The 15,110-nt window shown below is 54.1% G+C and overlaps 1 protein-coding gene across 1 annotated transcript; it reads left to right on the top strand.

Moving 5' to 3' along the window:
• The first annotated feature begins 7,956 nt into the window (after window positions 1-7,956).
• CTU1 (cytosolic thiouridylase subunit 1) lies at window positions 7,957-11,807 on the top strand. Its single transcript, XM_058530738.1, is given in 3 exon segments — window positions 7,957-9,472; window positions 11,199-11,299; window positions 11,301-11,807. Coding segments are annotated over 3 exon segments (1,116 nt in total). The 5' UTR covers window positions 7,957-8,964.
• Window positions 11,808-15,110: the final 3,303 nt, after the last annotated feature.

Below are 15,110 nucleotides of genomic sequence, written 5' to 3'. Positions count from 1 at the left end.
GCTGGAGGAAGTGGTGGCAATCCTAGGAGGTTGTGGTTCCTCAGAGACTTGTCGGTTTTCTTGAAATTTTTTTGGGGGGAAACATAAGACGCATACAGAGAAGTGCCCACACAAGAACAGCTCAGTGATTTGCCACAAAATGAACACCCTCCAAGAAATAGAATGTTGGGAGCACCCAGGACCTCCCCCTTGGTCCCTCTCCTTATCCCCACACCCCACTGCCCCCAAGGAGCCCCAGCCTCACTGTAATGCCAAATGATTTTCAGTTTTGCTCTCTAGTTTTATCATCTGATCATGCTGCCTTTAGTACTATGGCTTTGCACACGCTTTCCTTAAGACTTTGTATACACAGAAAAAATTACAGGCTCTTTTCTTCTATTCAACTTCATGAATCTGCCCATCCCATATTATCCCCTTCCCAGAACTATCACCCAAACCCAGAGTACAGTCAGTGCTGTGATCAAGGAGAAGGAAGGTGCAGGGTTTGAGCATGCATAGACACTCCCACATCATCACCATTTCCTGCATTTTCAGCTGGAATCTCAGCCTGCAGCCCCATCCCCCTGCTGGGCCCCCTGTCCTGGCCACTAACTCTCTCCTTGCTGGGAAAGTTGCAGCATCTGTGGTCAGAAAGGCTTGCCCATGCTCTGCCTGTTTCCTGTGGTCCCCAATCTGCAAAGAAAAGCAGAAGAATGGGAAGGACAGATACGGGGAAGCCACAGAGAATCTGTGTGCAAAAGAGGAACTATGACTGACAGACCAACAGAGCTGGAGGACCTTGTAGCCCCACTTCTCCAATTTAAAGAAGAAGACACCAAAGTCCAGAGTGGGCAAGTTAATTGGCCAAAGCACACAGGTGCCCTGTCTCATGCATCATTGTCTGCACCAGAAGCCACTCCATCAATCTTTGTCTGCCCAGGATTCATCGGGCTGGGAGATGGGAAGCTTACGTCAATCCGAGAAGGAAGAATTGTCAACTCGTCCCATGAAGTGAGGGAGGAAATTTCATTCATTTAGTCATTAATTCAACAACCATGTACACTGTGCCTTCAGGTTTCCAGTAAAGGGGTGAATATGACAGATCTAGCCCTTGCCTTTGAGGAGAGCAACATCTCATCGGGAAACAGACAGGTTACCTGACAATTCCAGTGCCATAGGGGAGGCAGCTGTGATGGGGAAGCACAGGCTGGGGTGGGAGGGGCTCTTGCTCTTCTGGACTGGAAGGTAAGTCTCAGGGAGGAATGGACCAAGTAGACATGGTAGGGACTCTCAGGCAGTCATGAGGGATGTGAATTCCACGGATGATCCTGGTACCATGGGAATTCCTGGCCTCTCAGGTATTTTCTCAATTCCACTCACTCCCCCACTGTGCTGGAGATCCTCCCCCAGCTACCAAGTTCTGTGTTCTGTTTATGACCAACTCCATCTCTGTCCCAGCTGTGGTCACCACTGCCAATAAGGGGCGCTCCCTCTGCCTACTTACCTGGCTCCTGGGGATCCCCAGGAAAGGGTGATGGTGCTGTCCGGGGTGCTGATTCAGAGCCGGTTTGATCAGGAAGGCTTGTTCTCATCTCATTTAATTCTCATAATATTAATGTTATATGTTACATATGAGGCTGTACTACTATAATTCCTACTTAATAGCTGAAGAACTGAGGCTCAAAGGTAAGTCCTTCCCTGGACTGCCTGACTGTAAAGCAAGGATTGGCCAACTTTTTATGCAAGGAGCCACGTGGCAAATATTTTAGGCTTTGTGGGCCATCGGGTCTCTGTAGCCCCAGAGAGCAAAGATTCCCTCTTATCTGCACTACGTTTTGAAAGGCAATGATGTCCAGCAGAATGAAGTATCTGGGACTGAAATGTAAGAGTTCCTTCTTCAGTGGGAACTATTCAGTGGATTCGGGGTGCAGCTTAGCTGGGTCCCATGGTTTAGTGTCTCTCACAGGCTGTAATCGAGATGTCAATGGAGGGTGTAGTTGAAATAACTACTGGTTCCCCACTGGTTGTTGGATGAAGGCCACCCTCAGTACCTCCCAAGATTGGGCAGCTCACGCAATGACATCTGCCTTCATCAACGTGAGAAAAACAGACAGAAAGAGAAAGAACAAGGCAAAAGTCACAGTCTTTTGCAACGTAATTTTGGAAGTAACCAAATTACAGTGCCTCTATTGTATTCTGTTCATTAGAAGCAAGTCACTAGGTCCAGCCACACTCATAGGAAGGAGATTACACAAGGGCATGAATTCTAGGATGTGAGGATCACTGGGGGTCATCTTAGAAGGCTGCCTCCTACAGTCAGGAATAAGCAATAACTATCTGTCCTCAGTCAGACAGTGGGCATCGTGGAGGGGTGACACGAAATGTGGATGAAGCTGGGGAACCTGGGGAGGAAGCAAGGTGAGAATTCAGGGGAGAGACGATGCAGCCTGAACTAGGACAATAACCATAGGCATGGAAATCAGGGGCAGGTGAGGGATACTTAAAGGATAGTGAAAGAAACAATTAGACAAATACAGAATGTCGGACATTCTGTAACACTGCTGGCCCTTGTCTCCCACAGGAAAAAAAACAAAAAACAAAATAAAAGCAATGTTTTGAGAAAAAAAAAAGGTGGGGACTGTTCTAGACATAACAAGATATAGGAAACGTAACAACCAGAAAATGCAACGTGTGGACTTCTACTCCTGGCAGGATGTAAAAAGTTATGGCAGGAAAATGCTCCAATGCAACAAACAGAAACAGATGAACATGTTTCTAAGCTTAAGAACAGGGATCAGGGGGCCAGCCTTGTGGCCTAGTTGTTAAGTTCGGCATGCTCCACTTCAGCAGCCTGGATTCGGATCCCGGGTGTGGACCTACATCGCTCATTAGCGGCCACACTGTGGCAGCGACCCACATACAAAATAGAGGAAGACTGGCACAGATGTTATCTCAGGGCAAATATTCCTCAGCAAGAAAAAAAAAAGAACACAGATCAGGAAACAGTAGCCCACCAGCCAAATCTGGCCTGCTGCCCTTTTTTTTTTTTTTTTTGGTGAGGAAGATCAGCCCTGAGCTAACATCCATGCTAATCCTCCTCTTTTTGCTGAGGAAGACCGGCTCTGAGCTAACATCTATTGCCAATCCTCCTACTTTTTTTCCCCAAAGCCCCAGTAGATAGTTGTATGTCATAGTTGCACATCCTGCTAGTTGCCGTTCGTGGGATGCGGCCTCAGCATGGCCGGAGAAGCGGTGCGTCGGTGCGCACCCGGGATCTGAACCCGGGCCGCCAGTAGCGGAGCTCGCGCACTTAACTGCTAAGCCACCAGGCCGGCCCCTGCTGACTGTTTTTATATGGCCCACAAGCTAAGAATGGTTTTACACTTTCAAATCGTTGGGGGAAAAATTCAAAAGATTTCCCAATACACGAAAATTACATGAAATTCAAATTTCAGTGACCATCAATAAAGTTTTATTGGAATGCAGCCACCCTCCTCCTCTTACGTCGGTGTCTAAGCCTGCTTTCACCCTACAACAACAGAGTTGCAACAGAGACCCCATGGCCCACAAAGCCTAAAATATTTGCCACATGGCTCTTTGCAGAAAAAGTTGACTGATCCTTGCTTTACACTCAGATAGTCCAGGTAAGGAACTTATTCTCTGAGCCTCAGTTCTTCAGCTATTAAGTAGAAATTATAGTAGTATCACCTCATATGTAATATATAACATTGTTATGAGAATTAAATGAGATGAGAACAATAACCATGCATTCAGCATGTACTATGTGCCAGGCACTGTTCTAAATTCTTCGTAGGTGTTGTTAATTCAATTTGACTTCACACAAACCCTATGAGGCAGGTATTGCTATTATCACCCCCATTTTACAGATGAGCAAACTGAGTGCATTTAAAGTGCTAAGCACAGTGGTTGATACATGGTAACCCCTGGTTGATCTTTTTTTTCCTGATGCCCTGGCTGGCAAGGGATTGAGATCAAACTCCCAGAGTTCCTAAAACTCCATGTCAAGTTTTATCATCCTGTATTGACTGTGTCTCTGTTGCTCCCAGGTAGGGGGTTCAGAGGACAGTAACCTCATTTGCGTCACCAGAACCTAGCACAGGGACAGCCTGGCACAAGGAGACCTTAGGAAATGGCCATTCAACAAATGAGCCAACAAGCCAGTGATGACCAGACTGGCCTGTGACGACCTTTAATGGTGACCTCACTGACCCTTAATGGTGTCAAAGGTTACCGAGCCTTAGACACTGAAACTAAGGCATTATGGTTCCCCAGTCATGGGGAAAACATGGGCTACACAGTGCCCGTCATGTCCCTCTCATGCCATCACCCAACACTGACCCACACACACCCTGGGGCTCCATCTCAGTCTTGGGATCTCTGAGGTTCTGGCCTCTTCACTTTGAGAACCTTTGAGCTACAGTTTTGTGGGGATCTGGGTTTGGGGAGATCTGAGTCTTTGGACTCCTTGGGCCTCAGATTTGAGTCTCAGGGGTCTCCAAGGCCCTTGACCTTTGAGGGGTGTGGGTGAAGGAGTCTCCAAGTCCCTGGGTCTTGGGGTCTCTGGAGCCCTGATTCTGTGGCTTCTTGGGACCCAGGGGTCTGGGTCTCCAGGCCTCTGGGCTCCTGGGTTTGGGGGTGGGGAGGAATATAAGCCTTTGGACCCTTCTGTCTAGAGTGTCTGGGGGTCCCTGGGATACTGGAATTCGGAGTCTCCATGACCCGGGCCCAGAGACTACTGGATTTCAGGGGTCTGAGACTTTGGATCCCTCAGTCTCAGAAGTCAGGGTCTCTAGGGTCTCCTGGTCCCGTCAAGACTTCTCTCACGGGCCCTCCATCCTCGAGCTCCAACTCCACGCGAAAGAAAGTGTGCACCGAGTTCACCGGCCGCAGCCTGCGCAAGGGGTCTCAATCTCACCCACCAGCCAGAGCCAAGCGCACGTGCAGAGAGCCCCGGAAATCACTAACGACTGACGCACGCGCAGACCTCAGCTCACACACTGCTCACTCTCATTTGACACGCGCACCATTACCACCCCTGCAGAGCACGCGCACATACACTCCCAACCCCCACCCTAGGACTTTCTGCTTTGCGCATGCGCTATCTGTTCCTTTTACATTCGCGACCAACCTCTACAGCCCCATTTTCAATGCCCACCCGCAACCCCACCACAACAGGTAGAAATCGTATGCTCTATAATCCCTTTAAAGGCGTATAACAATCCCACAAAAGCAGATAATAAGAATCCAGCCCGCACGGCAGGAGCGCGCTGCCACAGCAAAAAAACAGGTACACACAGCTGGGAGCAGCCTATGACCGCGCGCAGGCGCGAGAAACAAGAGAAGTGCATTTTGGGAGTGGTAGGCAGAGTGAAAGGAAGGGCCGCAAGGATTTCTGGGAGTTGTAGGCCACGCTAGCGCAGCTTCCACGGGTACTTCAGGCGGAGCTGTTGCATGGGGTTCTGGGAGTTGTAGGCAAGACAGCCCCAAGGCCTTGTGGGAGTCGTAGTCTCCGAGCCACTTCCGTGCCGGGACTCCGCGTGTTAAGCAGCTTGTGCGTCCTAGCATCTCAGTCTGCCCAGGTGAGTATTTCCTCCCGCGGCGGGTCGGCCCGTGGGCGCCCGCTCTTTGTTGCGGTACTGTGTGAGGGTTGAGGGTCTCTCTGGGGGTGGTGACCGTCGCCTCTGTGATTTCCCAATACCTGTATCCCAGAGGCCTTCTGGCCAAGATCCCCACTTTGGACACTGGTCCGACCTGTCTCTTCCCTGCCCACCCACCCCCTCCCCCAGGTCGGGATTCGACCATCTTCTGCCCCCGCCTCCAATTGGGTACTTCCTGGAGGCCCCTATTCTGCTCTAGAACCAGTGTCCTGATAGAAAGATGTCACACACTATCCACCCTTCTGACTAGCATCCCAGGGGTCCGCGTCCCGTCCTCCGGGCGCATTTATCATTCCGTCATCCTACAGATACTTACTGAGCGCCAATCTGTGCCAAGCTCTGCGCGAGGCGGGAGGAGACAGTGGTGGACGATGCAGACCCAGTCCCTGCCTTTAGGGAGCTCACAGTACAGCAAGGCAGACAGGTCTGTCACCATGACAGGTAGAGTCGTGGTCAGGCTGGGATGGAGACATACAAATGGCTCTGCGAGCCCACAGGAGGCGCCTGACCCAGCCTGGGGTCCCTAAAGTCTTCAAGGGAAGACGCTTAACAAGCACCTCAAACTTGACGTGCCCAAATGGAATTCCTGGTCGTCCCCCCTGACTAAATGGTCCCATCATCCTTCCAGGTGCTCTGCGCAAAACCTCCAAGTCATTAATCATTCATGTTTTCTTATCACCCCGCCCTCCACCCCAACCCAAGTCTTGTGCAAGTCCTATGGACTCTACCTTCAAAACGGATCCAAAATTCCACCATTTCTTCCCACTCCCACTGCCACCACCACCGTCCAGGCCACTATCATCTCTCACCGACTGTTGCCATAGCCTCCTCCATGGGCTCCCTGCCTCTGCCCTTGCCCCCTACAGTCTGTTCCCCACACAGCAGCTAAAGGGATCCTTAAGTCAGATCATATCCCTTCTCTGGTCAAAACCTTCCCATGGCTCCCATCTCCCTCTGAATAGACTTAACACCCCATATCATGGCCTATGAGTCTCTGATAACCTGCACAGACTCATCTCCTGCTGGGTATTCCTCCTTCAGGAGGTGGACTCCCAGGACAGGGTGATTGTAGATTTAGGGGGAGAGGAGAGATCAGTCCAGGGTGATCTGGTCCCTTCCTGCAGAGGAGCTGGGTGGAAGGTGTGGTCCTTTTAGGAGAGAGGGAACAGCTGGGCAAGAACAGATTTCTGCCTAGGGTGGAGGGCTAGTCAGTTTGGAGACTTAGAGAGAAGGTCCAGCGGGGTTCCTCAGTGGGGCATTTGGAGGACCAGGCTGGTGGACGTCACAATTCAGAGTCACCCACAAGAAGAAGGAGCTGGGCAGGACCTGAGGACCATGAAGAAGACTCTCCAAAAGAGACTGCAGAATTGGCAGGAGAAAAACCAGGAGAGCAGAGGGAGGGTCAAGTCAAAAGTCAGAGGGAGAAAAGATTTCAAGGGGGCACTGCTCCCCTGTGACAGCTGTGCCTTGTGGTCACAGTGGATGGGTTCTGAAGGCTGCTTGCTGGGCCCAGGGATGGGAAGAAGAAGAGCCAATGCAAACTCCTACAGACAGGAGTGTTCCTGGGGCATTTGAGAGTAGAAGCCAGTGTGGCTGAGGGAGAGTGGAGAAAGGGAGCCAGCTGGCATAGGGCCTCACAGGCCATTAGCTTTTCCTCAAGAGAGATGAGATGCACGGGAGGATGTAGAGAAGATACTGGGCAGGATCCTGCTGGCTTTGTGGAGAATAGTGTGTGTAGAGGAGGAGAGGGGCGGTGGAGGCAGGGAGACCAGCGAGGAGTCTCCTGCAGTATTCCAGGAGAGAGATGGTGGGTCAGACGAGGGTGGCAGCCATGGAGACCCTGCAATGTGGGCTTCTAGATCTGTTTCGAAGCTACAGTCAAACAAGATTTGCTACGTTCCGGTTGGGCACTTGGGGTCTGAGGTCTGAGGATGCCCCAGGGGGATGCATCCTCAGTGGGGCATTTGGAGGGAAGGTCAGGACCCAACGTTGCAATTTGGAGTCACTCACGGGGAGATTGAGAAGAGGAGAGAGAGTGAGCAGCCCAGGGTCCTGGACCCTAAGGCTTCCGGCCTGAGCACCCAGAAGGATGGCACTCCCCTTTACTGCAGGAGAAGCAAGTTTGGGACAAGGAATCAGGAATCTGGGTTTTGAGATGCCTGTTAGCCATCTCAGTGGCACCGGCCCGTAACCCCAGTAAGATACAGACAGTAAACACAAAGTCACATAAAATGATTCCACACATTGTAAATCCTAGAAGCAGGGTGACCTGCCCAAAGGCTACTGAAGAAGTCCAGGCTGGAGGTGATGGTGGCTTGGGGAGGGTGATTGAGTCTGGTGGGGTTTTATGGGTTCACCAGGCAGGTGGGACCAAGGAGGGTGTGGCTGGAGGACTGGAGTTTTGGCTGGGTGAGTTGGGATGAGGTAGGAAGTGGAGAACAGAAAGGGGTCGAGGATGGGCTGACCCATGTCTTGATGAGGCCACAGAAGCTTGTGGAAGATTCTGATACCAGAGCAGAGTCCCGTCCAATCCTGGAGGCCCACACACACCCCCACCCCCAAATCAGAAGCAACTCCAGTTGGTCTCCTGGGAGGTGTGATCCAGGCTGCCTGTGTGTCTCCCTGGTGGAGGTGATCACCTGCCTTTCAGAGGATGCCATCGGGACCCATTCCTGGAGACAGTACCCCAGCCCCACAAAGTGAAATTCAATTGGTTTTTCCAGCTCAATCCCCTTCCACGAACATTACTGCAGTCCCCTGTAGTAATGTTTAGATCACTGACCCCTCTATCCTTATCCTTAGATCTATCCTTAGATCACTGACCCCTCCCAAGCTCTCTGAACAGCCCTGGAGGCCCAGGTCAGTGGTTTCCACCCTGTCCCTCTGATCAGGGCTGTACGGGGGGTGGCCTCCTTGGGGCTTGTGAAAACTGGTCCTTAATATGCACCCCCATCTCTCTAAACAGGATCCAACCTAATTCTGTGTATAATATGCTTGACTCTCCCTCTCTTTCCCCCGAAATCAACTCCTGAGACTCCTCTTAGTGGGTGCAATCCAAGAAGACTTCCTGGAGGAAACAGCCTCCTTAAGCCAGAACATATAGCCAACCCCCAACTCCAGAAGAAGCTTACTCCAGGACCCGCACACGCGTGGCCCTGGGTCTGTTTCAGGCAGGGGCGCTATCCAGGCAGCCTCCCCGGAGGCAACCGAGGCAACAAGCTCTCGATCTGGAATCCACATGTAACCCACCTCCTCTCTCTCCCCGTCCAGGAGAAGCCGGCCCCTCCCGCGCAGCCCGGACCCCGCGATGCCCGCCCCGCAGTGCGCCACCTGCCACACAGCGCGTGCCGCCCTCCGCCGCCCGCGCTCTGGCCACGCGCTGTGCGGCGCCTGCTTCTGCGCCGCCTTTGAGGCCGAGGTGCTGCACACGGTGGTCGCGGGCCGCCTGCTGCCGCCCGGCGCCGTGGTGGCCGTGGGCGCCTCGGGCGGCAAGGACTCCACGGTGCTGGCGCACGTGCTGCGGGCGCTGGCGCCGCGCCTGGGCATCTCGCTGCGCCTGGTGGCCGTGGACGAGGGCATCGGCGGCTACCGGGACGCGGCGCTGGCGGCCGTGCGGCGCCAGGCGGCGCGCTGGGAGCTCCCGCTCACCGTCGTGGCCTACGCAGACCTCTTCGGGGGCTGGACGATGGACGCCGTGGCCCGCAGCACGGCCGGCTCCGGCCGCAGCCGCGCCTGCTGCACCTTCTGCGGGGTGCTGCGACGCCGGGCGCTGGAGGAAGGGGCCCGCCTGGTGGGAGCCACGCACATCGTGACGGGTGAGCGCAGGCGCGCAGCGGGAGGGAGAGGGGCGCATGCGCGGGTGAGGGGCGGGAATTGAAAGGGGGATGGGGCGCGTGCCCAAGAAGTGAAAAAGAGACCCTGGGTGTGCCCTAGGTGGAAGATCTCAGTAAGGAGAAGAAGTGTGCATGCCCACTGAAGGTCATGGGCACAGTACGTGCGCTTCCCTAGGATGGGCGTGGCAAGTTTTTAAGTCACTGCCATCATCTTGCTCACGCACACTGGCGAATAGAGGGGTGGAGGGGTACTCTCTAGGGGCTAGAGCTGTGGTTCCCTGCCTTTTTAAGAAAATGACATTCTTTGTATCTCCCTCCATAAAAGGCGGGGTGTGAAGGGATATCTCCCATCAGAAGCCATCTCTGAAGCGCACGGCGTCTTTTAGCTCCTCTCTATCTGCTTCTCCTCTCTGATAACTCGCTTACTCCGTCCCAAACATTACTGCAACAAGTAATTACTGACTATGTACTGTGTACCAGATACAAGCCATGTAGCCATGAGCAGATGACCTAATCTCGCTTTTCTCTTCTGTAAAATGGGGATATTAGTAGTATCTAGGTCCTGGCGTTGCTGGGAATTGGATGAGTTATGTGTGAAGCGCTTAGAGACTGGAAAACAGTAAACATACAAATGTTTGCCCTTATAATGATGCACAAGACAGACAGTCTCTGCTCCCGCCCATTTCTCACATTCATAATTATAACCCAAGTGCTACTAAGGAAAGTTACACAGACTTTGGGAGTTTGTAACAGGAGGACCTAGTGCAGGGAGAAAGGTAGGGATTGAGGAGCATTTCCTGAGTGAGCTGAGCCCCAAAGGCCGTGTGAGTGACAGGTGAAGGCTGAATAGGAGGTGGGAGACGCGTTCTGAGCAGAGGAAATGGCTCATGCAAAGGCCCTGAGGAGGGCAAGCAGGGCCAGTTTGAGCAGCCCTAAGAAGACCAGTGTTTTACTATATAGGCTCAAGGATAAGATGACAAGACGCAGGATAGGTAGAGATTTAGCTTAAATTTTACGGTGACTCTCATGTAAATATTCCCTCACTTTCTCCCTGGTCTTTGTAAACACGCTGATCTGCATCCCCAGAGGCGCTTGTGTCAACAGCTCACTTGAGAGTCTCCATTAAGTGCCATTTTGACTCCTGTGCAATCTGGAGGACACTCTCAACTGAGGCTGCAATGATCTTGGTGGCGTGAAGCCCCTTTCCTCACTAGGTGAAAGGGCGGCCAGCACAGGGCCTGGTTTGCAATAAGTGGGTGGCAACTGAGGGCACCCCGAAGCTGCTCCTCGGAGCCTGTGTGTGACCCCTCTCGTTTCTCGCTGTGTCCACCTTCAGCCTCCACCTGGCTGTCCCATGGTGCCCGGGGGTTGTCATGGCCGGGTCACCCACTCTGTGCCATTCTCCAGGCCCCCTCCCTGTCTCTCTGGGTCCTGACTGCCCCGCGGTCCCCGGGGTCGCCATGACCTGCACCCCTTGCTCCTACCTGATCCTGCTCCCAGTCTCTCTCTAGGTCCTGGCTGCCCCACACGGGGGGGGGGGGGGGGGGGCGTGGTCTCCATGGCCCGGTCACCCACTCCGTGCACACCACTCGCCACCCCCGCCCTCACGTCTGTCTCTGGGGCCTGGCTGCACCACGGTGCCCCGGGGTCTCCATGACCAGCAACGCCCCCCGCCCCCGCCTCACCTGCTCCCCCTCTCTCCCCCCAGGCCACAACGCCGACGACATGGCGGAGACGGTGCTCATGAACTTCCTGCGGGGCGACGCGGCGCGGCTGGCCCGGGGCGGGGGCCTGGGCTCGCCGGGCGAGGGGGGGCGCCCTGCCGCGCTGCCGCCCGCTGCAGCTGGCCTCGCAGAAGGAGGTGGTGCTGTACGCGCACTTCCGCCGCCTCGACTACTTCTCCGAGGAGTGCGTCTACGCGCCCGAGGCCTTCCGCGGCCACGCGCGCCACCTGCTCAAGCTCCTGGAGGCGGCGCGGCCGTCGGCGGTGCTGGACCTTGTGCACTCGGCCGAGCGCCTGGCGCTGGCCCCGGCCGCGCGGCCCCCGCCCCCCGGCGCCTGCTCCCGCTGCGGCGCGCTGGCCAGCCGCGCGCTCTGCCAGGCCTGCGCGCTTCTGGAAGGCCTGAACCGCGGCCGGCCCCGCCTGGCCATCGGCAAGGGCCGCCGGGGGCTGGACGAGGCGGGGCTGCCGCCAGATGGGGAGCGGGAGCGGGAGCGGGCCCCCGCCTCGGACGCATCCCTGCCTTCTAGGGACTCCGGTTCCCGCCGGGATCCGCCGCCTGGGAGCACGGGGCTGCCTGTAAAAGACACTGAATAAACCCGGTTACCTTCGCCCGGGGCTTCGGCGTGAGGTTGGGAGGGGGACGGAAGGGGTTGCCTGTGACCCTGCAGAAGCCGGGGGCCAGGACTCCCGGGTCCGGGGGAGGAGGGGCTGGGGGCCCGGACTCCTGGATCTCATTCATTGCACCACGATCTCATTGGTTGTAGCCTGAGGCCCAGTGGTCACCTAGCTGGAGAAGGACCAAACTGGGGGCTCACACCCAGGTCGGCCCGGGGCTCTTCAAGACTGCAGTCATGCCCCACCCCCACCTGAGTCTCCCCCAGTGCCTGTGTGATGCGTGAGGGGCAGCTGGGTGGGCACCCCACGCCTCAGATTCTGGAGGCAGAGCTGAGTGAGCCTGGGTCGGTGACCTAACCTCTCTGGTCTTCCATTTCCTCTTCTGAAAATGGAATCGAAGCCCCCCATCAAAGCGCTGTCGTGAGGATTTGATCACGTGCTCAGTAAATGTGGCCCACTGCGTTGTCCATGTTAGGGTTTGGCCACCAGGGGGCTCTGGGTTTCAGGGTTGCTGCCCTGCCCGTCCAGACAAGTGTGAGCCCAGAAGCTTCCTGCCTGACCCTGGGGAGACTTGGTGTTCCCAGTCCCACCTCCGGGCCGTGCTGGGCTGGTCCCTTGTCAGGAATGCCCTCCGTTCCCATCTTCCTGCTCAAATCCTCCAGGGTCCTCCCAGCAGCCTCTCTGATTCTCTCCTCCCACCCCGCCCAGCCCAGGACAAAGGACTCTCCCAAACCCCAGACCCTGGGTCCTGCCCTCATATGTGGCCATCCACACTCTTTGGGTCTCAATTTTCCTACTTCAATGGGGCTGGAGCGCAAGGACCAGATGCCCCGCCTCCCCTGTGAGTTACTTTGAGCATTAGGTTACTTATTCATTCAACAAACGTTTGTGGAGTGTCTCATCTTTGACCCATGTGCCAGGTGCTAGGATTTCCCCCAGGTGCTAGAAATACAGCAGTGCACAAAAGACGGAAGCCCCTGCCCTCAGGAAGTTGACCGGCTGGGAGAAACAGACCATAAGCAAATATATAATGTCAGGTAGTGATTAAGGCAACAAATAAAAATGAAACAGGACAAGAAGAGAGTTAGCAAGAGCCAGTTTCCAGACGGGTCAGGGCGAGGCCTCCTGGAGGAGGTGGCATTTGAGGAGAGACCTGAGTAAAGCAAAGGAACGAATCCCAAAGCCATCTAGGGGAAGAGCTTTCCAGTCAGGGAACTGCGGATGCAGAAGCTGGAAGGTGGGAATAAGCTTGGTAAATCCAGGGAGCAGCAGGGAAGTGTGTCCAGAACAGAGTGGGCAGGAAGAAGCATAGCAAGAGACAAGAGGGGGCGGTAGCCAGGGACGGGTCATGCAGGGTCTTCTAGAGGCCGGAAGGACTTGGATTTATTCTGAGAGTGATGGTGAATCGTTGGAGGGCTTTCCACCGAAAGAGGTCGATCCGATTTCCATTTTCTAAAAATCATTCCGGCTGCAGTGAGGAGATCCGGCTGCAGGGGGCGCGAGATGATCAAGGTCAGTTAGGACGATTCTTGCGTGCGAGGCACAGACTCTGAGCACCCCTCCCGTGATAACTCAGCGATGCGATGGACGGATTTTGATCTCGAGTTTTACGAAGGATACTCTTGTGGCTCAGAGAGGTGGAGTGACTTGCCCAAGGTCACACAGCAGCAAATCAGAGAAGAAGCTGGAGCTTTTGACCCTTTTACTGTGCTGCCTGCTGGAAGCCAGGGGACCTGCGTCCTCGTTACAGGTCAGCCACTGATTCACCCAATATGGATTTGTGCAAGGGACCTTTCCCCTTCTGTTCAAGCGACTTTCTCCCTCCACCAGGAGGTGGATGGTTGGTTAGATTTCTGCTGTGATTTAGAGCAACACTATCCAATGAAAACTTAATGTGAGCCCTGTATGTAATTTTAAATGTTCTGATAGCCATATATATATATTTTGTGTGTGACGAAGATCAGCCCAGAGCTAACATCCGTGCTAATCCTCCTCTTTTTTTTGCTGAGGAAGACCAGCTCTGAGCTAACATCTATTGCCAATCCTCCTCCTTTTTTTTTTCCCCAAAGCCCCAGTAGATAGTTGTATGTCATAGCTGCACATCCTTCTAGTTGCTGTATGTGGGACGCGGCCTCAGCATGGCCGGAGAAGCTGTGTGTCCGTGGGCGCCCAGTTCAGAACCTGGGCCGCCAGTAGCCGAGCGTGCACACTTAACCGCCAAGCCATGGGGCAGGCCCAATACCCATATTTTTTAAACCACGAGGAAAAAGGGTGAAATTTCTATAACATTTTATTTGACCCACTATATCCAAAATATAATGATTTGAACATGTAACCAGTATTTTTAAAAACTTTGAGGACCGGCCCTGTGGCTTAGCGGTTAAGTGCGTGCGCTCCACTACTGGCGGCCAGGGTTCGGATCCCGGGTGCGCACTGACGCACCGCTTCTCCGGCCATGCTGAGACTGCGTCCCACATACAGCAACTAGAAGGATGTGCAACTATGACATACAACTATCTAGTGGGGCTTTGGGGGGAAAAATAAAAGGAGGAGGATTGGCAATAGATGTTAGCTCAGAGCTGGTCTTCCTCAGCAAAAAGAGGAGGATTAGCATGGATGTTAGCTCAGGGCTGATCTTCCTCACAAAAAAAAAACTTTGAGATACTTTACATTCCTTTTTTTTTTTTTTTTGTACTAAGTTTTCGAAATCCAGTGTGTATTTATACTTTCAGCCTATCTCCATTCAAAGTCAGTCGCCACATGTGACCTGAGGGCCCCCCAAGGGAGCTGGGGAAAATGCTGTTCTCAGCACTGGCCACCAGGGGTCACTGTGCCCACGCCTGTGCATCGCTTGGCCATTGCTGGCAAAGCAAGGTCTCCTTCCGCTGCCTAGACGGGGACCTCCCCTCTCTCGGGCCACCTCCTCTCTGGTCCCCCGGCTCTGAGCCAGCCTCCCGGGGCGAGAGACACAGTCTGGCAGAAGTCTTGAGGCCGCCAATGAACACTGGAAACCTTCCTTGACCGTGTGTTCCATCATTTGTTCATTCCACAAATATTTATTGAGCGCTTAATTTGTGACAGCAGCGAACGAAACAAAAATCTGCCCTCCTGGGAGAGGCCAAAAAAGAAAAATAAGTAGAATATATAGCATGTCAGATGGTGATAAACAAGGGGGTGAGGAGCACGCCCACATTTAAGTAGGGTGCAGAGGAATGGCCTCGAGGAGAAGGTGGCATGTCAGCAAAGACCTCCAAAAGGAGGCAGGGAGCCCTGCAGATCTGT

This window comes from Diceros bicornis, chromosome 34 (genome assembly GCF_020826845.1).
Source record: "Diceros bicornis minor isolate mBicDic1 chromosome 34, mDicBic1.mat.cur, whole genome shotgun sequence".
In the NCBI taxonomy this organism is placed as follows: Eukaryota; Metazoa; Chordata; class Mammalia; order Perissodactyla; family Rhinocerotidae; genus Diceros; species Diceros bicornis.
The sequence above is the reverse complement of the archived record's forward strand: the minus strand, read 5'-3'. Positions and strand labels throughout refer to the sequence as shown.